General features: G+C 40.6%; 1 protein-coding gene across 2 annotated transcripts in view; it reads right to left on the bottom strand.

The window, feature by feature from the left end:
* NLRX1 (NLR family member X1) overlaps nt 1-26,036 on the bottom strand; it is a 29,677-nt gene extending 3,641 nt beyond the window's left edge. For both annotated transcript variants that reach the window (XM_078146892.1, XM_020984827.2), the window contains exons 1-8: nt 25,921-26,036; nt 25,044-25,182; nt 22,383-22,449; nt 21,932-22,020; nt 18,867-19,486; nt 16,873-17,694; nt 14,419-15,014; nt 13,816-13,902 (exon numbers count right to left, since the gene is read on the bottom strand). In XM_078146892.1, coding sequence (XP_078003018.1) covers nt 13,816-13,902; nt 14,419-15,014; nt 16,873-17,694; nt 18,867-19,486; nt 21,932-22,020; nt 22,383-22,449; nt 25,044-25,113 — 2,351 coding nt within the window. In that variant the 5' untranslated portion in view covers nt 25,114-25,182; nt 25,921-26,036. The remainder of the gene's footprint in view (nt 1-13,815; nt 13,903-14,418; nt 15,015-16,872; nt 17,695-18,866; nt 19,487-21,931; nt 22,021-22,382; nt 22,450-25,043; nt 25,183-25,920) is intronic.
* Nucleotides 26,037-26,386: the final 350 nt, after the last annotated feature.

Genomic DNA, 26,386 nt, shown 5'->3' with positions numbered 1-26,386 from the left:
GCCAGACAGTGATTTCTTTATTCATTAAGAGCAGCTTTGAGGAGGAAACCAATGGAAGAAGCCATAAGAGTCAGGTGCGACTTACGTACGGTAGAGAGAAGGCAGATGCAGTAAAGTGAGAAGAGAATCAGGTAACTGGGGAAAAGTCTTTGCAACAAATTTCTCTAATAAAGGTCTCAGCTGAGGATAAGCTAGGTGGTACGGTGGAGAGAGCAATAGGCCTGGAGGTGGGAAGACTTGAGTTCAAATCTAGCCTCAGATACTTACTAGCTGTGTGATCCTGGCAAGTCACTTAACCTCTCTGCCTCAGTTTCCTAAATTGTAAAATGGGGATAATAACAGCACCTACCTCCCAGGGTTGATGAGATAATATTTGTAAAGTACTTGGCACATTGCTTGGTACAGAGTAGATGCTATACTAAAGCTTTGTTATTCAGTCATGTCCAACTCTTCATGATTACAGCACACGAGGCCCTTCAGTCCTCCGTTATGTCTCGAAGTCTGTCCGAGCTCATGTTTATTGCTTCCACGACACTGTCTGTCTGTCTCATCCTCTGCTGTCCCCTTCTCCTGCTGCCTTCAGTCTTTCCCATCATCACGGTCTATTCCAATAAGTTTTGTCTTCTCATTACGTGGCCAAAGCATTTAAGCTTCAGCTTTAGTATTTGACTTTCCAGTGAACAGCCAGAATTAATTTCTTTAAGTATTGACTGATTTGATCTCCTTGCTATCTAAGGGAATCTCAAAAGTCTTCTCCAGCACCATCATTTGAAAACATTGATTCTGTGGCGCTCAGCTTTCCTTGTAGCCCAACTCTCACAGCCATACATTTCTACTGGAAAAACCATAGCTTTGACTATGTGGACCTCTGTCGATATAGTTGTGTCTCTGCTTTTTAGTATGCTGTCCAGATTTGCCATAGATTTCCTTCCAAGGAGCAAGCATCTTTTAATTTCATGCAGTTGATGTCTGCAGTGATCTTTGAGCCCAAGAGTATAAAATCTGACACTGCTTCCAGACCAGTTGCCATGATCTTCGTTTTTTATTTTGTTTTGTTTTATGTTAAGCTTCAAGCCAACTTTTACACTCTCCTCTTATTCTCATCAAGAGGCTTATTAATTTTTTTTCACTTTCTATCATCAGAGTGGTATTGTCTGTATATCTGAGGTTTTTCATATTTCTTCTGGCAACCCTAATTCTGGCTTTTGATTCATTTAGCCTGGCATTTTGCATGATGTACTCTACATATAAGTTAAATAAATAAGGTGATACTATAAAGCCTTGTCATACTCCTTTTCTGGTCTTAAACCAATCAATTGTTCCATGTTTGGTTCTAACTGTTGCTTCTTGACCTACATAGAAGTTTCTTAAGAGGCAAGTAAAATAATCTGGTACTTCTATCTCTTTGAGGACTTGCCCCATTTTGTTGTGATCTCCATAGTCAAAGGCTTTAGTGTAGTCAATGAAGCAGAAGTAGACATCTTTATGGAGCTTCCTTGTTTTCTCCATAATCTAACACATATTGGCAATTTGGTCTCTAGTTCTCTGCCTCTTCAAAAACCAGCCTGCTTGGGATAACTAGGTGGCGCAGTGGATAGAACACCAGCCCTGGAGTCAGGAAGACCTGAGTTTGAATCCAGCCTCACACACATAACACTTAACTAGCTGTGTGACCCTGAGCAAGTTACTTAATCCCAATTGCCTCATATAAAAAAAGAAAAAAAAACCCAGCCTGCCCTTCTGGTCATTCTTGACTCATATATTGCTGAAGCCTAGCTTGCAGAATCTTAAGCTGGCATGTGAAATGAGTGCAATTGTTCAATAATTTGAACATTCTTTGGCATTGCTCTTTAGGACTGGGATGTAAGTTGATCTTTTCTAATCCAGTGGTCACTGCTGAGTTTTCCAAATTTGCTGGCATATTAAGTGAAGCACTTTAACAGCATCATCTTTTAGAATTTTAATAGCTCAGCTGGAATTCTGTCACCTACACTAGAGTTATTATTAGCAATGCTTCTTAAGGCCCACTTGACTTCATTCTCCAGGATGCACCTCACACTCATAAAATTAATGAAGTTGACAAATATGGAGAACAACAAATTCTGGTGGAGCTATTCAAAATAGGTATTTTAATATGCTTTTAAATATATATATTTTCTTTATTTTGTTAAATATTCCCCAATTACATATTAATGTACTGTTGATAGAATTATGGACTGATCAAGCCATTCTGGAAAACAAATTGGAAGTATGCCCCCAAAGTTAATAAATTGTGCATACCTTTTGACCCAGAAATACCACTAGCAGATTTCTACCTCAAAGAAGTTAAAGAAAGAGAAAAAGAATCTCTATGTACAAAAAAACTTACAGCAACTCTTTTTGTGATGGCAAAGAACTGAAAAATGAGGGGATGCCCATCAATTGAGGAATGAATGAAAAAATTATAGTATATGTATGTGATAGAATACCATTGTGCTAGAAGAATTGATGAAAGGTTTCAGAGAACCCTTGCAAGACTTGGATGAACTGATGCAGAGTAAAGCGAACAGAACCAGGAAAATAATTTTTAGAATAATAATATTGTAAAGGTAAACAACTTTAAGAAACTTTATAACTTTGATTAATGCAACAACCAATTATGATTCCAGAGAACTCATGATAAAACATGCTACTTATCTCCTAACAGAAAGGCAATAGATTCAGGGTGCACACTGAAACATATGTTCTTGGACATGGCCAATGTGGAAAAAAAATTTTTTTGCTCAACTATGCATATTTGTTGCAAGACTTTTATTCTTTCTTTTTTAGTAGGGAGAGGTGAGGGAGGTAGGAAGGGAAAGAAAGTAAATTTTAGTTAATTTAAAAAATAAAATATTTTTTAAAAGAGTTAGCCAGCGAGAGTCCTCCCTTGTCCCCCACCATGTGCTGAGTGTCTATGTATGAGGGAATTGTGGGCATTGAGTGAACCACACTAATTCCATTTTGTGACAATTCTGGAGCTAGCTCAGTTCCCTTTCTATTCAGTTATGGGTCTAGTCCAACTTCTGTCTTGTGAAAAAACTTTGTGGTATTGTTTGAACCAAGCCCTGCATGGCTGGAAAGCTGGACCACCTCTACCTGTTGCTTAGAGACCCTTAACTAGGGACCCAGGTTATAATCAGAAACCTAGTCCGATCCAAAGAATGATGCAAGGAGATTTCTCACAATTCTACACCTCAAGCAACCCATAAGTCTTATCTGAAAACTGGTCCCATAATGATCAATCAGTTCCTGTTTCCTTGTTCTTTTGATTGACTACAGATACTTGGGGTGGGGGGGGAGAGGAGGGAGTGGGAATTGCTCCTGTTTGCTCTCCCCCCTCTCCACTTCAGAAAGCCCCTAATCTTTCCTCCAATTAGAAATCAGATTACTTTATCTTGTATTCTGGTTTATATCCTGTTGATTGTTTTCTTTTAATGCTTAAAAAAATTATCTCTGCCTATATTTGAAGTTGAGTGGTAAAGCTAAGGAGGCTTGGTCCTGATTTGTTGTACAATCAAATACATTGCTTAATAAACTGATATGCTCAGAAGCTCAAACCTTTGTTTCCTCAATCACTTCAATCAATCCACAAGCCACAGTTTTTTGTTTTTTTGGCAGAGTCAGCTAGGTGGAGAGATAGGATTCCAGATACCAGGACAGCCTTTCAGAAAAATTCCCTAGAGTGCTCCAAGTTAATCTTTCACCAAAGGAATTCTGTGCAGAAGGCTGTCCTACAGATCAAACTCCCCCTCCTCAATTTTAAATTCTTCTGAGCTAAGATAAGGTTTACCCCAACACCTCTGGGAAAGGTTTACCTTCACAATGCTGGGAATGATTTACTCCTACCCTGAACGTTGGGGAAGGATTACTTCCTTTAAGAAAACAGATAAAGATTGTGTGCCTTCTTGGGGAGGGTGGTGGGGAGGAGGGGGAGAAAAATTTTAAACTCAAAAGCATATGGAAGTGATTGTGGATAAATCAAAATAAACTAATAAAATTTTTTAAAAATAAAATAAAATAATAAAAAAAAGAGAGAGAAAAGAAAACAGATGAGTTCTAGTAACAGTAAAATACCAAAGGATTCCCCTTTGGATAAAATTTATGAGACCAGAAGAGTGCCCTTAGAGAAATTCTTGTTTGCCTGAAACTTCACATATGGAAGTGGAGGGGGTGACCAAAAGGTAAAGATCTCAAATTATACTAAAATATATAAAAATCCATATGGATCCCAAAATTGGTGGCGAGTTAACGGCTTTGAGATTAGACTTTCAATAAGATATAAAGAAGCAAGCAAGTATGGCTTCGTCTTGTTTTGTCTGTGCTTTTGTTTCTTTGTAGAATACAGGAAAATCTTTGTCTTGTGTCATGTTTAGCGTTATTTGTCAATTCTACCTTGAAAGATTTCTAAGGGAAAAATACAGCCATCCAGAAAACTGCTAAAAAGCTGTAGCCAAAGAGTTTAGAAAGCTGGAGAAGATTAATGAAGTTTCTTACTGAAAACCATTCTCCTTTATTGTTGTCTTACTTGTTCTGTGGTTTCAGTCATGTCTGATTCTTTGTGACCATGTGGACCTTTGTCCATGGGGTTTTCTTGGCAAAGATATTGGAGTGGTTAGCCATTTCCTTATCCAGTGACAAATAGAGGTCGTTACTTGCCCAAAGTCATACAATTAGGAAGTTTCTGAGACTAGATTTAAACTCAGGTCTTGGTGACTCCAAGACCAGTGCTCTATCCACTGTGCCACCTAGCTACCTCAGAACAGTCCTCCTAGCTTTCTGTTGTTTGTCCTTCCTTTTTGAAGAGGACCAATGACACCATCAGTGATGTCTTGCCTCACAAGTGAATTGGATTTAAGCAAGGCAGAGTTGCACAAAGTTGTCAGCCTCATTCTCTGGTCTTAAGACATCAAAGTCCAGTGGCAGGACAAAAGTCAAGACTATTGGTGATAGCCCAGGATGCAGTCAATGACCCTAGCTTCTTTGATGCCTGACCAAGTTCTAAGCACTCCACAGTGCCATCTTCATGGCCATTGGAACACATTGTATTCATCTGCCCATTCTACCAGGTGGTATTCACGTGGTTAGGGTAGATGCCTCCCTAACTCACTGATGGGTTTGAGGCCCATCAGTTACCCTCAACTGGTTTAGACTGTCTGCCGAGATGGTTTATCTGAGTCTGGCAGCTACACATGCTGCAGCTTCTTGGAGTGACAGGTGAGGGTTAGGTGAAGCAGGTGGATACCAAAGGTGGATGAGCAGCCCTGAAAAGGACTGCACAAGCCCCTACACCACAACACTCCTGAGTACCCCACACATCCCCCTCACTTTCGGTAATCTGATGCCAAACTCTGTCCCAGTAAGCAAGACTAACTCCCATTTTAGTCCTTCACCAGGAGATAAGGTTTTAAGTAAAATACTTTTCTCTCTGTCATTTCAGCCTTAGGCACATTGGGATCACAAAAATAAAATCAGATAATCAAAGAAAGGAAAACTTGTTCCTGGTTTGTAGGAATTTGTGTCATTATAAATAAATTAGAGATTTCAAATTATGGTAACTGCTAAAAAACCTCTTAGTAGATTTTTGAGGTTTGGAGATTAAGGAGACTGGAAATCAGTCATTAAGGAGTTTGGAGATTAATCATTTTAAGATTGCAAGGGAGAACTCCTGAATTTGGGTAACTCTAGGAACTCCTCCCCTTCTCTTTGTCCTATCTGATAAGGCACTTAGGAGAAACTTAGCATATTTGGAAATATCTTAGTGAGTTTTGAGGTACCACTCTGTAGAATTCATTTTAAGGAAAAATAAGAAAGAAATTAAATAAAGAAAAAAGAATTAAATTAAGGAAAAATAAGAATTAAATTAAATTCTAAATTAAATTAAAAGCTTCAGGGATTAAAAGCACTTAGATGAATTTTTCCATGAAGATTGATAGAGCAATTGTTTTAGTGTGATTTATGTATCAGCACTATATTTATGTCATAAAAAGAATTTGGGAGGAACCCTTCTTCACCTATTTTTCCAAATAGTTTATATAGTATTGGAATTTGGTAGCATTCACTTGTAGATTCATCTGGCCCTGGAGATTTTTTCTTAGGGAGTTCACCGATGCCTTGTCCAATTTCCTTTCCTAATATAGGGTATTTAACTATTTTATTTCCTCTTCTTTTCAATATTGTATTAAAAATGTTAGCTTTAGCAATAAGAGAAGAAAAAGAAATTGAAGGAATTAGAATAGACAATGAGGAAACAAAACTATCACTCTTTGTAGATGATATGATGGTATATTTAGAGAATCCTAGAGAATCAACTAAAAAACTACTTTAAATAATTAATAACTTTAGCAAAATCTTAGGATATGAAGTAAATCATCAGCATTTCTATATATTACCAACAAAGCCCAGCAGCAAGAAAGAGAAAGAAAATTCCATTTAAAATAACTATAGACAATATAAAATATTTGGGAGCATACTTGACAAGACAAATCCACAAACTATGTGAACACAATTACAAAACACTTTTCACACATATAAAGTCAAATCTAAACAATTGGAAAGATATCAGTTGCTCACGGGTAGGCTGAGGTAATATAATAAAAATGACAATTCTATATAAATTAATTTACTTATTCAGTGCCATACCAATCAAACTACCAAAAATTATTTTAGAGTTAGAAGAAAGTAATAACAAAATTCATCTGGAAGAGCAAAAGGTCAAGAATATCACAGGAATTAATTTTTAAAAATGCAAAGGAAGGTGACCTGGCCATACCAGATCTAAAACTATATTATAAAGTAGCAATCATCAAAACTGTTTTGTACTGTCTTAGAAATAGAATGGTAGATCAGTGGAATAGATTAGGTACACAAGACACAGTAGTCATTGACTACGGTAACCTACCGTTTGACAAACCCAAAGACTCCAGCTTCTGGGATAAGAACTCACTATTTGACAAAAACTACTGGGAAAACTGGAAAACAGTATGGCAGAAGCTGGGCAGAGACCAACATCTCACACCCTGTACCAACATAAGATCAAAATGGGTACATGATTTAGACATAAAGGGTGATACCATAAGCAAATTAGGCAAGCAAGGAATAGTTTCCCCACCAGATCTATGGAGAAGGGAAGAATTTATGACCAAACAAGAGAGGGAACATTATGAAATGCAAAATGGATCATTTTGATTACATTAAATTAAAAAGGTTTTGCACAGATAAAACCAATGCAACCAAGATAAGAAGGAAAACAGAAAGATGGGAAACAATTTTTACAGCCAATGTTTCTGATAAAGGCCTCATTTCTAAAATATATAGAGAATTGAATCAAATTTATAAGAATACAACTCATTCCCCAACTGATAAATGGGCAAAGGATATGAAGAGGCAGTTTTAAGAGGAAGAAATTAAACCTATCTATAGTCATATGAAAAAAAAGTTCTAGATTGCTATTGATTAGAGAAATGTAAATTAAAACAACTCTGAGTTACCACCTCACATCTATCGGATTGGCTAATATGACAGAAAAGGAAAATGATAAATGTTGGAGATGTGGGAAAATTGGGACATTAATGCATTGTCGGTAGAGTTGTGAATTGACCCAACCATTCTGGAGAACAATTTGGAACTATGCCCAAAAGGCAATCCATGCATACCCTTTGATTCAACAGTACCACTGCTAAGTCTGTATTCCAAAGAGATCATAAAAATGGGAAAAGGACCCACATGTACAAAAATATTTATAACAGCTCTCTATGTGGTGGCAAAGAATTGAAAATTAAGGGGATACTCATCAACTGATGAATGGCTGAACAAGTTGTGGTATATGAATATAATGAAAAGCTACAGTGCAATAAGAAATGATGAACAGGCAAATTTCAGAAAAATCTGAAAAAACATGAGCTAATGCTGAGTGAAGTGAGCAGAACCAGAAGAACATTGTTCATTGTTCACAGCAACATTGTACAATGATCACCTATGATTGACTTAGCTCTTCTCAGCAATACAATAATCCAAGACAATTCCAAAAGACTCATGATAAAAAAAAAATGCTATCCAGAGAAAGAACTATGGAATCTAAATGTAGATCAAAGCTTACTATTCTTGCTTTTTCTATTTTTGGTTTTTCATGGCTTTTCCCTTTTGTTCTGTTTCTTCTTTCACAATATGACTAATGTGGAAATATATTTACATGATTGCACATGTATAACCTATATCAGATTGCTTGCCATCTTGAGGAGAAGGAATGGAAGGGAAGGAAGGAGAAAAAATTTGGAACTTAAAATTTTATAAAAAATGAATGTTGACAGTATCTCTGATAAGGGCCTCATTTCTAAAACATATAGAGAACTAAGTTAAATTTATAAGAATACAAGTCATTCCCCAATTGATAAATGATCAGAGAATATGAATAGGCAGTTTTCAGATGAAGAAATTAAAGCTATCTATAGTCCTTTATGTATTTATATATTATAGTCATTTATATACTTTGGAGAGCAATTTGGAACTATGCCCAAAGGGCGATAAAAATGTGCATACTCTTTGACCCAGCAATAGCACTCCTAGGGCCATATCCCAAAGAGATCATACAAATGTGAAAAGGACCCACAAGTGCAAAAATATTTATAGCAGCTCTGTCTGTGGTGGCAAAGAATTGGAAATGGAGGGGATGCCCATCAATTGGGGAATGGCTCAACAAGTTGTGACATATGAATGTAAAATGGAATATTATTGTGCTATAAGAAATGATGAGCAGGTGGGCTTCAGAAAAACCTGGAAAGACTTGTATGGTCTGATGCTGAGTAAAGTGAGCAGGACCAGGACAACATTGTACATAATAACAGCCACATTATGTGATGACTAACTTTGATAGACTTAGCCCTTCTCAGCAATGCAAGGATCTAAGACATCTTCAAAAGTCTCATGATAGAAAATGCTATCCACATTGAGAGAAAGAACTATGGAGTTTAAATGCAGATCGAAGCATATTATTTGCTCTTTTTTTTTTTCTGTTTTGTTTTGTTTCTTCTTTCTTGTGGTTCCTTCTATTGGTTCTAATTCTTCCTTACAACATGACTAATGTGAAAATATGTTTAATAGGAATGTATACGTAGAGCCTACATCAGATTGCATGCTGTCTTGGTGAAGGAGGTGAGGAGGGAGGGGGAGAAAATTTAAAACTCAAAATCTTATGGAAGTGATTGTAGAAAACTAAAAATTAATTAATTAAAAAAAAGAAAAAGAAAAGATATAAAATTTTCCATAAAAAAAATGAATGTTGAAGACTATCTGGAAAAAACAAAGTATTATTTCCAACATAAAATAAAATAAAATAACAGATAATGATTATAACAACAATAATAATGTTAATAATTTACTGTTTGGAGAAAAGAAAAAGTTTCATAGACTCTTTAAGATATCCTTACCTGTGAGGTCCCTTAATACTTTGTATTCAGGCAGGTCATAAAAATCTTATCAGCCCTACTAATTGCAGTTGTAAAATTCTAAGGTACTGAAGTTTAAGAACATAGAACTGAGAAAATAGGATCCCTTCTCCCATTCCTTGTCAAAATGAAGGAATTTACAAGTTTACTACAATAGTGAGTTTTCATTTGAAAATTTTTGGCTATCACTTATAAAAATTATGAAAACATATAGGTGGTTTAAACATGTAACTTCAACACATTAATATAAGTTAACTATCAGGTATTTATTGTATATTTGAAGCCCCAGAATGTGGTTAGTTTTAATGTATAGGTAAAGGATAAATGAAATGTAAATGTTAGGGGAACATGAAAAAATTAATAGTATTTAGTCCAAAGTTGTGATTAGCAAAATTTTGCTATTTGTGGGAAAATTTCTTGGGACTTTAATTTTGTTTTGAGTTTTGATTACAGGGAAGGTTGTCTGAATTATCATGAAGCCAACAGTAGAAAATGACATCAACTGAAGTCTGAGAACTATAACACGTGGATGTCAGTCCCTGAGAAAAGCTGAGGAAACTAACTTGTTATGGCCTGAGGAAGAATCTTCTTGATTCAGTTTCCCCATTGTGATATTTCCTTTCTGAACAGGAAATTTCCCTACATGGTTAATCCTGAACCTGGCTTTTGATACCTTGTGAAAAATGTGGAGCCTTACTACATGATTGGCTGTCACATATGACTTGTACTAAAGGAATTTTTCCATTGTTATGGTATGTCAGGTTAGTCTGTGCCCTTGAGGGAACAGTCTCGACATTTTATAATTATGTCTCTCCTCTTTCTTTCATAGCAAATTTCTTTAATCAGGGCAGGTAAGTAGTAGAAGTTTTGTAGGTACAATACTAAATCTATTCATTAATAGATTGATACTGGAGCATCTCTGAGTTACTATAATAGAATGCAAGTATGAAAAAAACCATAATTTTAATCTATATTTGTGGTCAAATTATAATATAGGGATGATATCCTCTTATGGGGGAATTAGACAAAATAATAAGACAAGGCTAAAAGTTTTCCAATTAAATGGAATAGTAAATTTTGAGAAAGCAACAAGATTTCTCTAAGAACTATATGTATATGATTAACTTCCAAATATACCTAGTGGGGAAATTTAGGCTTTGTTTATGATTTAGCAACAAGTTCTCAAAATTAGATTAAGGATTTTACATTAAAAAATTGCATTGTTAGTTGTAAAGATAGTGAAATTATTTTCCCATTTTTAAAGTATTGGTCTGATAATTTTAAAAGACAGAAGGGTTTATTTTGCAAGTCAGACCCTCATGAATTTTTTTTTTTAGATTCTTAAGTAAGGTACAGGGTGTAGGTAAAGGGAGAAGTGTTATATAAAAACTGAAATTCTCTAAAGTCTCAGATGAATTATAGGTTCCTGATTTGATGTTCTCCTTATAGCTCTGTTGTTAATAGGATTAGCTCCATGAGGCTTGAACTGGTTTTTACCACATGAACTAGTTATTGGAAAACTAAATTTAAGAGGTTGTACAAAATTATACTGAGTCTTGTTACTGGTAAGTTTTAGCTGAATTACCTAAGAATCTCTACAAGTGATTTGGAACCAGAGAAGCAGAGCCCACTTCAGAGCTGCCCTGAGAATGAGGCCTATTCTAGAATGTCCAAGAGAAGATTTTCCAAGGACCAGATGACTACATGGGACATCTGGGACTCAAGATGTCAAAATGCACTGATTAAATAGAGAGTGGGAATGAGTTACTATGACAAAGGGAGCTTGATGTTATTGAATATTGATGATTATTGCAGTATTTCTTTGGCCTTTTGTTTTGTGGTATTTATGTTTTCTGGGTTTTCTTGGTTACCTTGATGACATGTAAATCTCCCCTCTCAAAATTAGTCCATTGCAAACCCTTAAAGTAGTTGATCTGTAGCCTGACTCATGTAATACTGATTATGAATATATGAAAACCTGATAGATTTGGCTTATAGGTGATGCATGGGATAGGTAGCCGGCCCCTCTCCAAAGAATCAAAGCAGGGGAATTGAGGGAATTGTGGGTGTTAAGTGAACCACACTGACTCCATTTTGTGACTTAATTTTGGAGCTAACTCACTTCCCTTTCTATTCAATTATGGGTCTAGTCCAATTTCTGTCTTGTGAAAAAACTTTATTGCATTGTTTGAACCAAGCCCTACATGGCTGGGAAACTGGACCACCTCTACTTGTTGCTTAGAGACCCTTAACTAAGGACCTAGGTTATGCTGACCAGAAACCCAGTCAGATCCAAAGATTGATGCAAGGAATTTTCTCACAATTCTACATCTCGAGCAACCCATATGTCTTATCTGAAAACTGGCTCCATACTGATCAATCAGTTCCAGTTTCCTTGTTCCTTTGATTGAATACAGACACTTAGGGGAAAGGGGGGAGAGTGAGATATCTCTTTTCTGATTTCAGAGAATTGCTCCTGTTTGCTCTTCTCCACCCGATTCAGAAAGCCCCTAATCTTTCCTCCAATTAGAAATCATATTACCTAATCTTGTATCCTGGTTTATATTCTGTTAATTGTTTTCTTTTGATGCTTAAAAAAAAGAGAATAGAATAAATGGGGGGGAGGGCAGGATAGTTAGTTTTCCACAGCATGACTACTATGGAAGTATTTTGCATGACTACACAAGTATAACCTGTATTGAGTTGCTTGCCTTCTCAATGAAGATGAGTGGGGAGAGAGGAAGGGAGAAAATTTGGAACCCAAAGTTTTAAAAACAAATGTTAAAAAATTGTTTTCATATGCAACTGGGAAATAAGATATACAGGCAATAGGGTATAGAAATCTATCCTGCCCTACAGGAAAATAGAAGGGGAAGGGGATAAGAGAAGGGAGGGGAAAAGAAGGGAAGTCAGATTAGGGGAAAGGGTATTTAGAATGCATGCCATCTTGGGGTGGGGGGAGGGACGAGATGGGGAGAAAATGTGGAACTCAAAATCTTGTAAATGTAAATGTTGAAAACTAAAAATAAATAAATTAATGAATCTTTAATAAAAATTTGTTTCTGCCTGTATTTGGGGTCTAGTGCCAAAGGTGAGGAGGCTTGGTCCTGATTTGTTATGTAATTGGCATGTATTGCTTAATAAATCAATATGCTCAGAAGCTTGAACCTTTCTCTCCTTAGTCATTTCACCCAATCCGCCAGCCATATGTAGGAGCCCCTCATGTCTGTTTTTTAGCACAGTCTCCACCTTAAGATGACACCTTCTCCTCTGACAAGTTCTCTTTCCCCACCACCACTGCCTCCACACAACTAAAGCATGGGCAATTAACCCACTGACCTTTTCCTAAGGATGATGTAGGGCACATAAATTAGTTTAAGACACCATTCTTTGATCTCCTTAGCTGAAAGTGTTCTTTCCATTCTCAGATTTTCCTAGGGCAATAGCCTCGTTCTTTCCTTCACCTCCATCACTCTCTACTCTTATATCACAGATTTAAACCTCAAAGACACCTTAGAAGTCAACAAGCAGGGTCAGCTAGGTGGTGCAGGGGATACAGCACCAGCCCTGGAGTCGGGAGGACCTGAGTTCAAATCCAGGCTCAGACACTTGACACTTACTAGCTGTGTGATCCTGGACAAGTCACTTAACCCCATTGGCTAGCCAAAAAAAAAAAAAGAGAAGTCAACAAGCACAATTACCTCATTTTATGGACTTGGAAATTGAGACCCATCGAGGTGTAGTGACTTTATGTAACATCAGAAGACTTTAAGCAGCTGAGCCTGGATATGGCCCCCAGGCCCATGACTCCAAATCCATTGTTCTTCCCACTGTACCCCATTGCATCCCTAATTATATACATTATATTTATTTGGACTATTATGGATGTGAATTTGACCCTAGACTGGCCTCTTCTCCTTTCTTAATTTTTTTGGGGGGACAGGCAATGGGGTTAAGTGACTTGCCCAGGGTCATACAGCTAGAGTCAAGTGTCTGAGGCTGGATTTGAACTCAGGCCCTCCTGACTCCAAGGCCAGAGCTCTATCCAACTGCGCCACCTAGCTGCCCCCTCTCTTCTCCTTTCTTGACCTCAGGCTTCCTTATTTGTTAAATAGAGATGATACTTGTACCAGCTACACAGAAAATTGTGAGAAAACATGCTGTAGACCCTACAGCGCTCTATAAATGGGCTATTTTAATCTTTGTATTCAGCACCTAGCAGGCATTTAATAAATGTCTGTTGAATGTTGACAAAATCCCTATCCTCAAGGAATTGAAGGGGAGGGGACCAGGAAACAGGGCCCAGAGAAAGCCAGCCTTCCCACAGCCTCTTAGGAAACCTCAACACACTCACCGAAGGGTGGTGACTTGGCACTGGTCATGCAGAAGGAGGTCTTGGATGTCCTTACAGGCTTCAGGGCCCAGATTGTTCAACTGCAGGCTAGAGTAGAGAGAGGGGGCCCAGTGAACACGAGAAGGAGGGGAGGCACAGGGGTGGGGAGCATCAGAAGGGACAGCATTCACCTTCCCCATCACTCCATCTTTGGCCTTCTACCTGACATTTCCTCCCATCCTATTCTCATCTCCTCAGTCAGTCTGACTTCCCCAGTTCAGCTTTCACTCCTCTGCTTCCCCAACATCCCTCTTCAATATTTAAGATTCTTCCTAAAATTTTCTTCTGTCTTTCCCACCCTCACTCCCAACAATCCCAGTCATCTGGAAGGGACCTTAGAGATCATCCAGGCCAACATCCTCATTTTACAGATGCGGAAACTGACGTCTGGAGAAAAATTACCCGACAAAGGTCATAGAGGTAACAAATGGAAGAGACAGGATTTGAACCCAGTCAGTTACTACTTTTTTCTTCCCTTCATCCCCTGTACTGGACGGTCTCTCCTCTTGCCTGGCAATTCTCTGCCAGGTTGGGTAGCGCCAAGGAAGCCCAGCAGTTTCTCACCCAAGCTTCTGGGCACGCAAGAAGACAGGCATGAGTGTGCGCAGTCCAGCAGGGTCCAGCTGGCAGGAGGCCAAGTTGACTTCATCCAGGGTGTGTGTACCACTGCCCAGTACCGACGCCACCACAGAGCATTTAAGGGGCGTCATACGCACACCTGCCAAGTTGAGCTGATGCAGGGAGCTGAGCACCTCGGCCGAGAAGTGCTGGTTCTGAAACTCATAGTGGAAGAACAGGTGATCCAGAAGCTCTGAAGGAGGCAGGCCTTGACGGCCCAACTTCACCAACTTCTTCTTAATGGCCTGGGCATTTTCCAGGGCATCCATGTTCTTGATAGGACAGCCCAGCTGGGCCAGCACTACACGATTCCGGGAGGAAAGCAGTCCACCCATGAACATGGGGAAGAGTTCGAAAACCTCATCATCAGGAGGCTCGTCGGGATGGCGCCGGGGACCCTCTACCCCCAGGATGCTGGCTCCCAACTGGTCCAGCACATCATCGTTGTAGTAGTCTTCCTCCCGAAACATCTCCAGGACCATGGCCTGGGCCACTGCTTCTCGACTTTTGCCTGCCCATCGTCCAAATACCCGAGGCACAACCTGAAAAGAGAAGCAAGGGAATGGCTGGTTGAGCCTTCTGTAATAACTCCAGCCCTTCCACATCTCTCCCTCCCTTCTCTGAACTCCTTGTTCATACTGATTCTATATTCTATCATGAGCCATTTTGTGACATCTCTTCTGTGTTAGGTATATAGTTTTATGTTGTTATTTAGCTTCCCACCCACACGTTTTATTTTGTACCCCCCAGTACATCACCTCTGTTTTTTGTATTAGTTTGTGCTATATGGTGTAGCAGGAAGAGCAACGGCCTTAGATTATGAAAATCTGGGTTCTGGCGCTAACAGCTACCTCTTTGCCCCTTCTACCCGCTGCTCAAAGCTGTGCCCTCTGGGGCCAAACAGAAGGAGTCTAATGCCTCTTGCACAGAAGAGTCCCTCAAAGATTTGTTCCCCTCCATCTTTTCTTCTCCACGATTGCTTCTGGACATGAAGACCAGGCAGAGGGATGTGGCTTGGTGTCTGTGGGGAGTCACTGAGGGGTTTTATCTCACTCAAGGGAATGACTTTATCAGTCCAGACAGTGAAATGATAAAGGATGTATTTAAGGAACATTAGTCATAGAGCATCTTGTTTATACTACTCTCATGGCCCTATGAAATATCTGTGCATATCTCTCTACCTGACTGCAAGCTCTTAGGAGAACAGAAACCATGTCTTACCTAAACTCTGGGTTTCTGATAGTTTCCAACAAATTGCTCTACATACTGTAAGTAGTTCTTTGACTTAAATGTCTTCTCTACCCAACCAGGTCATAAGTGTCTTCAAGGAAAAAACATATCTTATATTTCGTATCCTCTACATAGACATATTTGTTTAATGATTTCTAGGAAACAGAGTGCTATTGGAAACCAGTCCCTCCTAAAATCTACCCTCACTCCCTCCCACTACCATCATAGTGCAATTTTTTCTCCTAGGTGAAAAATCTCTCAGATTTTACATTAATCCTATTTACAGAAGTTATGGAAGTTCTTACCCTCTACCTTCTCTTTCCCAAACTGAATCATTCTACAACCTCACCTGCTTCACCCTCTAATCCTTCTTCCCCAGCAATATTGTTCCCTTTTACCTCTTTTCCATGTGTCCAGGGTCCATTTGGAGCTTGGGTCCTATTCAGAACTGACCCTTGGATCATTTATAGCAAAAAAATGTCCTTAGTCCAGCCTCTTCATTTTACTGAAGAGGAAACTGAGACTTGTCTGGATTCATCAGCTAATAAGTATCAGAGCTAGGATTTGAATCAAAATCCTGTTTCTAAATCAAATAATCTTCCCATCTACTCTGGGGCCACTTCTTTTTTTTTTTTTCCTGGGGCCACTTCTAAATAGCTACCAACTTTGTCAAATAAAGTAAGTTATAGTGATAAAAAACAAATTTTCATTCCTGGTTAGAGAGGGTATGATAGAAAATGGGACCTATTAGAGCATAGCTGTGAGAAAAGAGGGTGTCTTGGGCAGCTAGGTGGTGCAGTGGATAGAGCACCAGCCATAGAGTCAGGATAACCTGAGTTCAAATGTGACCTCAGAAACTTACTAACTGTGTGACTCTGGGCAAGTCATTTAACCCCAACTGCCTCAACCCCCTCCCCAAAAAAAGAGGGCATTTTATGAAATTTAGGGGTAAAATGAATTTATATTCAATTATTCCTTTTTCTAGGTGATAGACAACTATAATAAAATCTTTCATGGGTTCCTTCTTCCCTTCCGTTCTTCCTTTTCCTCTCCTACCTCCTTAAGAAATCAAGTCTGGCTACCTAGAGCACTATTTCCCTTAAGGATATGATGTAAGGTTAGGGTCCTACAGAGAGGAGGGATGGTGGGGTGGGAGGACAGAGCTGTTACCTTGAGTAGGTTGAAAAGCAGGGGCAGCACCCGAAGGGGCAGCAGCTTGGTTATGATACTAAGCACCAGGCTAACATCCTCACCCACTCGGCCCACCAGCTCTGCCGCCTCCTTGTCCACTCGCTGCCAGGCTGTCTTGCGTTCACCCAACACGATATATAGGGCAGCTAGGTACTCCTGCATGGCAGGTACTGTGAACACAAAAGTGCCATGCTTCCCTGACTCCACACAAGGTGCCAAGAAAAACCGCAGGGCATCTCGGCGGAAGACGTGCAGCAACTGAAACTCTTCTTCTGTCTTCACCCCAGACTCCAGACATTCTCGGACATCCTTCTCAGAGAAGTAGGTTTTCCGAGATGCCACACCCTCATAGGCCAATTTACCCATGGTGCGAGCAGCGTAAGCCATCAGTGATGTCCGAGAGGGATCAGTGCTGTCTAGTATCTCCCCACTAAAGTTGAGTCTCAGGAAACTGGTATAGATGCCAGTCAGGGTCTGCCCAACAGGTGTGGATACATGGAGGAAGTATAAGGTGGCACACACCAGCCAGCAGTAGGAGGGCAAGAAGCAGGCAGTAGCGATCTGGTGGTGTCCCTCTAGATTTCGGGAAAGCATTTCCACCAGGTTGTCCCTCTGAGCTGGGGTGATGGGGGTGCCCACTCCATTTGCACTGTGTCCACAGTCAGGCTGGTTGAGACGGAGCTGGAAGTACAGTTTCTGCAGGTTGGTGTCAGAGAAGCCACAGATCTCCCCATAGCGACCCACGTACTTGCTGGGGATGCGGCCAACTGCAGAGGCCCGAGTGGTTACCAGGATGCTAGCCTAAAGAGAGGGCAGAGGGACAAAGGATGACAACGGAACTCAGCCATTCGGTTTCTTTACCTCCTCCTTCTATTTCCTATGAACTCAGGAGTTCTGTCTACCTTTAGACCTTAACACTTATGCCTCATTAAAGCAAATGCCTCATTTAAAGATGATGAAAGTGCAGTCCAAAGAAGAGGGTTAGCCTAAGATCACAACACTATACCATCCGATAGGTCATAACACAATGTAATAAGATTACACAAACATTTTGGAGTTAGGACCCTATACCTTTTCTTTTGTTAGGCTCACAGTAAAACTGACAAAGCTATAAAGGTCTATGGGTAGAGTGGGTATTGATAATCTGAAGGAACCATTGAAAAATGCATTCCCATGGGAAAGAAGGCTGTTTCTAAGCAAAACAATGGAAAATACTTACTTAACTTACAGTACTCATTCCCAGAATGTTTCAGTCACAACTTGGTCACTATGCCTAATTAACTATCCCTCCCTCTGCCCAAACATTGTACTATCCTCCTTTCTTTACAGAGAAAGTTATACTTTAGAAAATCTTTCAACTCTGTACCTCCCTCAATCTAGTTGTAAGACTGAATTAGTCAGCCCCACTCAGCCTACACATGGCTGAGTTCCCTTGTGCAAGACATCAAATGGTTAAGCCAGGAAAATGCGGAGCACTGGGTCAACTTTTCAACATATTTAGCACCAAGAGGTAATAGACTCAAGAGGTAAAACAAAATACACATTTCTGGACATGGTCAAAGTGGGAATTTCTTTTGCTTGATTGTGTATATTTGTTACAGAGGCTTTTTTTTTTCCCCAGTGGGAGGTAAAGGGGATGGGAGAAGAGAGTAGGAAGGAGAAAAAAAATAGATGCTTGATAATTGAAAAAAAAATTTTCAAAAACCATGTTTGTCATTATTCTTCACTTGTCTTCTCTTTTTCTGTCAAACCTCCAGTTCAAAGGACTCGAAACAGAAAGTGCCCAGAGAGGAAGAGTGAAATGGATGTGCCCAGGAAAGAGTAGGACAAAAAAGGAAAGAGGGAGGAAATCATAGATCTGAGGGCTAGGATATGAGAGGCAAAGGCCAGAGAAACCACAAAGACTGAAGGTAAAGGACAGTGACACCTAGTGGCTGTGGTACTTGAAGGGTGGAAGGGTGGTGACCACCTACCTCGGGCAACATGAACTTGCGCAGCAGATTGACAATGATGGTGGTGGGCACCTCAGGCATTTCAGGATCACCATGCAGCCCTGTGCCCTCCATCCGGAAGTCTAGATTCAGCCGCTCCAAGCCATGGAGCACAAACAGCAGCCGGGGCCCAGCCTTGTCCAGCAGGGGTAGCACTTCTTTCAGATGGGGGTACCGGCGAGTCACCATTTGGTACAAGGAGATGGGTGTGGGACCTGGGGCAGACAGGTCCTCACAAGAGAAAGGAATGACCAACTCAAAGCTGGGCAGCCGCCCATGACACCAGTCCAGTACCATTTTCCTAACTAGGGTGCTCTTGCCCGTACCCACTGTTCCATACAACACCACCATTTGTACCCGTCGCCCACATGCATCAGGGTCAAAGAGCTGGGGCAGAGCCAGTGGACGGCGCTCCATCAGAGGAAGTGGGTGTGCCAGGGTGGGTTCAGCAGGTGGGCGCAACAGCTCATCAGGGGTGCTTTCACGGATTACGGGGTCCACATGGCCTGTATCCAGAGAAAATGTTGGCCCAAACTGGCGTTCCTCCCGTGGCAACCGAATGAACCATTCAGCCAGGCTTCGGCGGTACCGATGGACTGATTCTGGTGAAGAGATGGGAAAAGATGGCCAGGAAAGATAGAAAAGGCACCAGGGAACCTGGAAGAAGGTGCCATGAGGAGTCAGGAGTGCCAGTATATCTTAGGAGTCAGGACAGGTACTTGGACCTGGTAGGAGAATCAAGCAAGCTAGGAAAGAGGATTCAGGGTGGATCACTGAAGGACTTGAAAGACCCAAGTCATGAGAGGTGTCAGTGGGTAAGAGAAAAACTAGGGAGATTAAGGGAACTATAGGATGAATCAGGAAAGGGGCATCTAGGATGGGGAGTAGGGAATTAGTCAGGAGTCTAAGATGTCCTGGGTCTAGCACAGTGCCTTACATACAGTTTGATATTTGTTGTGCTTTTTTATTTTATTTTTAATTTATGGAATAAATTATGGACTAAATATTTTGTAATTATGGAAAATATGGAATCAATTTAATTTATAAATAATGTAATAAATTATAAATTATAATATAATAATGTTATGCAATTATATAATATAATAAATAATAAATTTATGGAACAAAACAAGCATTTCCATAATATAATACAATAGAAAAGATTGTTATAAGTATAAAAAGGATAATTTCAATTATTTTAAATTAAAATTTTCTTGTATAAATAAAACTTATGTAACCAAGAATAGGAGGAATGCAGAAAATTGTGGGAAAAAACTTTCATAGACAATCTGTTACGATGTGATTGGGTTGGAATATTTATGTGGTGTACGAAATGAAAAGCTGTTTGATTTAGAAAAACATGGAAAGACTTAGACTTATGATGGAAGATGCTATCCACCTTCAGAGAAACAAGCGATAGGAGGAAATAAGCATGGTATGGTCTTACACATATGTGTATGAGTATATATGTGTATATATGTGTATGTTTATAGATACCTATGCATATGTATATATATGCATGCTTAATTATAGCCTTCTTTAGAGCAGTGGTGGGGGAGGGAAGGGAGAAAATTAAGCAAAAAGTGCACAGCAAAGAACAAAAGAAACCGAACAAGGAAGCAAAGAAAAGCTAGGCAGCTTTGAAAACAATGTGTAGTCTTTATTATATAGGTTTTCTTGATATGGAAATGTATTGTTTTATATTGAATCCTCACTTATGGTCTTCTGTGTACATGGCAATGTTTTTTTTCTTCTTTTCTCATTTTGTATTTAAGTTGAAAATTTAAAAATTTACCAAAAAAAAAAAAGATGATTGTACATGAAACTGCAAATGTACTATGCACAATTTGCTATTCCTTTCAAAACTATCACATAAATTTTTTCTCGCTCTAGGGATGGCTACCATTAGACACGAATAGGTATATGTATGTAAAATTATTATATACATGCTTCTATTTATCAGTTCTTTCTCTGGATGCAGATAGCATCTTTCTTCATAGGTCTTTTATAGTTAATTTGGGTATTTATAATAGTCAAAATAACTTATTCACTTTGTAAAATTTCTCTTTATATCTAGGTCATGTATCCATTTTGACCTTATCTTGGTAAATGGTGGAAGATATTGGTCTATGCCCAGTTTCTACCTAACTGTTTTCCAGTTTTCCCAACAGTTTTTACCAAACAATGAATTCTTATCTCCAAATCTTAAGTCTTTACACTTGTCAAACAGAACATTTGGTTTTGTATGACTGTGATTGGTGCAGATTAGTGACTTAACAGCAATTCATAGGCATGAAGAGTTGCCTGGGTCATTGAGAGCTCAAGTGACTTGTCCATGGTCAACAGCTAGTATGTCAGTGGCAGATCTGAGCCCATGTCTTCAGAACTCCAAGTCCAGCCCCCCAACCACTACACAAGGCTACCTCTCATGAAGAGAGTAGATGCTGAATAAACATGGACTAACATGAAGGCCCAGGTCAAGGGCTTGCATTAGTAGGGAGCCATTGAAGGTTTTTGGTCTGGAAGAGAAATAATGAAGGGTGTATTTCAGGCACATTAGACACATAGCACTTTGTTTATACTATTCTCATGGCATTTGTCAAATTCAGCTCCGTATTATTTGCATTATATTTATTTATTTACATGTCACTCACTATTAAAATGGAAGTTCTAACATCACTAATGTGAAAATATGTTTAATAGGAATGTATATGTATAGCCTATATCAAATTGCGTGCTGTCTTGGGGAGGGAAGTGGGGAGGGAGGGGAAGAAAAATTTTAAACTCAAAAGTTCATGGAAGTGATTATTGATAAATCATAATAAATTAATTAAAAAAAGGAAACAAAAAGAAAATGGAAGTTCTCTGAGGGAAGGGACCATGTCTTATGCTCCATTGTATCTCACATAGAACATTGCAAATAGTCATTTTATTGAATGAATGAATGAATGGATGGATGGATAGATGCTGCTAACATTACAGCCTTCTTCCTTTGTACCCCACCAGAGTAGTCTCCTGAAAACTGACCTACATCACCAATTACTTACCCGTAGCTGGGATGCTTCGGAATAGCTGCCCATGCCTCCCTGTGGGAGCTGTGCCACCAACAGAACTTCCTTGGTGTCGGATGAAAGTCCTAGGAACAAAGAAAGGATGAGACAAGATCTGAGGTCCTTCATTCCCAACCAAAGAAAAGGACTGCAGTATGTGTGGAGAGAGAAGATGGAAGATGGGGAATTGATAGTGCAGAGATAGAGAGAGAAAAGAAATTGGGAGGAAAAGAAATGCTGTAATGGGGAGAGGAGTTAAGGGGCTGAGAGAATAAGAACTAGAAGGATGGGATTTGAAGGGATAAGTGCTAAAATAACAAGAACTAGGGCAAAGAAAGACAAAGGCAGTGAGTTAGTCAAGTAAATAGAATTGGAGCCTGAAAGTAGGTGGGAGGGAGAGTCAAGGCATTGAGAGAAATGTGGGGATGACTTTTTCCTGAGAACTAACCTGAAGGGCAAATCAGAAGAGCGAGCTTCGAGGGGCTGACTCCAGTGGAGGAGGAATCTCCTTTGCTCTGCAAAGAGCAAAAGTAGAAAACAATATCACACTTTATTCTTACCCAAGCCATAGACAGCCCTCCAATCCTAATCCCATTCTACCCAACAACATCCCTTAATGGCCCAGAGAAATGGAAACTCAGACAGGAGATCCTAGGTCCTAGAATCACTCCCTTCTCCAGACTGTCCTCCATACCTCTGCCAAACTGATACTACTCAAGCACCCTAGTGGATGGATTCAGAGAAACCTGGAAAGACCTGTATGAACTGATGCAGAGAGAAGTGAGCAGAACAAGGAGAACAATTAACTATGACATTGTAAGCACAACTTTGAAAGGTTTGGAAACTCTGGTCAATGTAATGACCAGTCTTAATGCCAGAAGATAGGATAAAGCATGCTTCCCATCTTTTGGCAAATGAGTAATGACTAGAGGTACAAAAGGAAATACATATTTCAGATCCACCCATACAATGTAAATTTCTTTTTTTTTTCACTATTTTTATGTCAGGATTCCCATGCGAAGACCACTCCTCTCTTTTCACTCCTCTTTTTACTATTAGGAGACACCTTGTTTTCCAGAGCTAAGGCCCAGAAAGCAAGCTGTGCCCTGAGCTTGGCATAACAAAAATTCTTTGCACTCACCTTCCGGATGAACTTTGCAGCAGCTAAACCCCAAAATTGTTGCATACCAGCCCCAGGTAGCCCCCAAGCTTGGAAAAGCACTTGCTTGTCTCAACCACATTCCGGTCACAAAGCCCTGCTATGAATCAAACTTGCATCGTTGCTATTATTGTCTCTGCCACAGCTACAGCTCTATGCGTAGCCACTACTATATGTATCAAGGCTCAGTCTCACTGCAGTAGGTCTCCTTGGTATCAGAGCAGACCCCAGCACATCTATCTAGTTTCCCTCCTCCAATGGAATAAAGGATTTTTACCCATGATCTCTGTGGGCTCTTTGGTCATTTGTTTTCAGGGTTGACAGTTACGAGGGGGGGCTTTTATTGCAGGAAGGGGAGTGCTTTAGGGAAAGATGATGGTGATACAAAGAAAAAATGGAGGAAAAAACATTAAGGAAACCCATAAAAATACATGGAAGAAAGTTCAAAAGAGGACAATTAAGATGGGCAATGCTCATTCTACCATGTTACGGCTGATGTATAATATTTAAAAACCAAGCTATATGGGGCAACTAGGTGACACAGTAGATATAGTGGCACACCTGGAGTCAGAAGAACCTGAGTTCAAGTTCAGCCTCAGACACTTGCCTTGTGACCCTGGGCAAGTCCTTTAACCCCAATTACCTAAAAACAAACAAACAAAGCCATACATGGCAGATTCATGGCTGCATATGAAATCGTTTTTTTCCGTCCTTGCTTATAAATGGAAATGTTCATGTTTTTTGGTAACTATAAAGTTCAAAATAAGTGTGTTTAGGGGCAGCTAGGCAGCGCAGTGGATACAGCACCAGCCCTGGAGTCGGGAGGACCTGAATTCAAATGTGACCTCAGACACTTGACACTTCCTAGCTGTGTGACCCTGGGCAAGTCACTTAACCCCACTGCTTAGCAAAAAAAAAAAAAAAGAAAGAAAGAAAGAAAAAGAAAAGAAACGATAAAATAAAAACTCCTCCAGCTGGCCCTTTGTTATCTGGCTCCCACCTACCTTTTCAAGCTTATTACTCTTCTTTATTCATTCTGTGTTTTAACTAAACTGGACTCCTTGCTGTTCCATCTCCCACCTCTATGCCTTTGCCTAGGCTGCCCTCCCATGCCTGGAATACACTGTCTCTTCACTACAGTTTCATAAAATCTCTAGCTTTCTTCAATGCTCAGCTCAGATGCCACCTCCTATGAGAAGCCTATCAGGAATCCCCTAGCTACTAGTGCCTTCCCCCACCAAAATTACTTTGTATGTTGTTGTTCAGTTGTTTTTCAGTCATGTCTGACTTTGTGATCCCATTTGGGTTTTTCTTGGCAGAGATACTGGAGTGTTTGCCATTTCCTTCTCCAGCTCATCTTATAGGTGAGGAAACAGAGGTAAACAGGGTTAAGTGACTTGCCCAGGGTCACACAGCTAGTAAATAACCAAGGCTAGATTTGAATCAAGAAGATGAGTCTTCCTGACTCCAGGCCCAGCACTCTAACCACTGTACCACCTAGCTGCCCTTACTTTGTATGTACTTTACATTTATTTTGTATTTACTTATCTGTGCACCTATTGTTTCCCCAAAATAGAATGTCTTTGGGCACTGTTTCATCTTGGCCTTTGTATCTCCAGCTGCCTAGCCCAGTGACTCAAACATAAGAGCCTTGTTGAATTAAATGGTACCAAAGTTGAATGTCAGAATTGAAAGGGATTACTGAGATTATATAGTCCAACTTCCTTCCTTTATAGATGAGGAAAGTGAGGCCCAGAGAGATTAAACATTTTGTCCAAAATAATTCAACTTATCAGTGGCAGAGTCAAGACTAGCTGACCTTGAGATTCAGGCCTCTGGTCTTTTATTTTATTTTTTTTTGGGGGGGCAGCCTCCAGATCCTACAGAATGGATGGGACAAGCATGAAGATCTCCCAGACTGAAGAACAAAACCCCCAACTTTCTGCTCACCTGGTGGCCAAAACGGATCCCTCAAATTTCTGCCCCAAGAGGTCCAGGGCAAGTGACTTCGCCACTGCATGGTGAATGGCGGTTAGTCAGAGCCAGGGAGACTCAGCCCCACATTCCATCCTTCTCCAGCTCCCCAAACCTGTAAGGACAGCATCTCTGAGTGGTGGAGTCTCTCCAAACCCACTAACCTCTCTGTCCCAGTCACTAAGGGACCACCTCACCCATTGTCCTCTAGGGAGGACTTTACTCCTTTTGTCCTAAATCAGGGATCCTTCTCAGAGAGCTCTGAGCCCCAGGTGGACTAGAGGAGGCATCAGCCTGAGAATGCTGGGTAGGCGCTTGGAGTAGGAACCTTGAAGGACCCTGGAGTCCAAGAAAAATTATTCTAAGAATCACAAGACAGGCCAGAGGGTCAGTCACAGAAGCGACCCAGGATGAGGACCCCCATCCCGTTCCTGTTATACTTCTAAAAAGAGTGGGAAGGAATGAAGGCATGGGGTAAAATGCAAGGGTAGTGTCCCAGCAGCCAGTGTCACTGCACTCGGATCCTTCCTGTCATCCTGCTGGGGCCCCAAGTTGTCCTCCCAAGTGACTTCTCCAGCTTCTAAAAATAAAGAGCTTCCCACTATGCCCAGGCTTCAAACAGGCTCCAAAGGTCCCTGCCTCCCTTACACTGGAAAATGCCAACTTCACCCAGCCTCCTTCATGGCTTGTGACTGCCCCCAACCCCCAAGCCTGGCACTGCCTCCAAACTGTACCCCCACTTCCTGACTCCTCAGTGCAGGACCATGCGCCGGAGGGACAGAGGAGAGAGAAGGGAAAAGCACAGGGAATGGAGGGTTGGGGAAGGGGGAGATGAATAGAAAAAAGGCTTTACCAGCTGCTGCACGGCATCAGGGAGCAGCCCCTAGGTCGGGGACAACTAAGCCCCAGACCCGGTGCTGCCAGCTCCGGGGCTGAGAGCTCCCAGAGTCCCTTGCTCCTCAGAGCCGAGGGAAGACTTCCTGGCCATCTCCCTCCCCTCCCCGCCTCCACTACCAGGATAGGCAGTTGGGAGTCCAGCCCAGCCCAGCCCAGGCTAACCACGGTTCCCCCTCTGACAGTAGGTGGGAACGGGAGGAAAGCTCCACCCTCCCTAGCCCTTGCCCAATTAAGTAATGAGTTGATGGCCCCTTCAGGTGTAGATAAAAGAGATGAGAAGGGTGGATAGGGTTAGGGGCAGGGCACCTGCTGGCACTGGTGCTCATGCCAATGAGGTAATATCCCCCCCTCCCTGACTCTCCTCCCTGACATCTCACCCATCAATTTGAAACTGCCCCTACAGCTAAGGAGGGGAGAAGGGA

Source organism: Phascolarctos cinereus, unplaced genomic scaffold (assembly GCF_003287225.1).
Source record: "Phascolarctos cinereus isolate Bilbo 61053 unplaced genomic scaffold, phaCin_HiC Scaffold_726;HRSCAF=1367, whole genome shotgun sequence".
Taxonomy (NCBI): domain Eukaryota; kingdom Metazoa; phylum Chordata; class Mammalia; order Diprotodontia; family Phascolarctidae; genus Phascolarctos; species Phascolarctos cinereus.
Note: the sequence above shows the minus strand (reverse complement) of the source record. Positions and strands in the feature narration are given on the sequence as shown.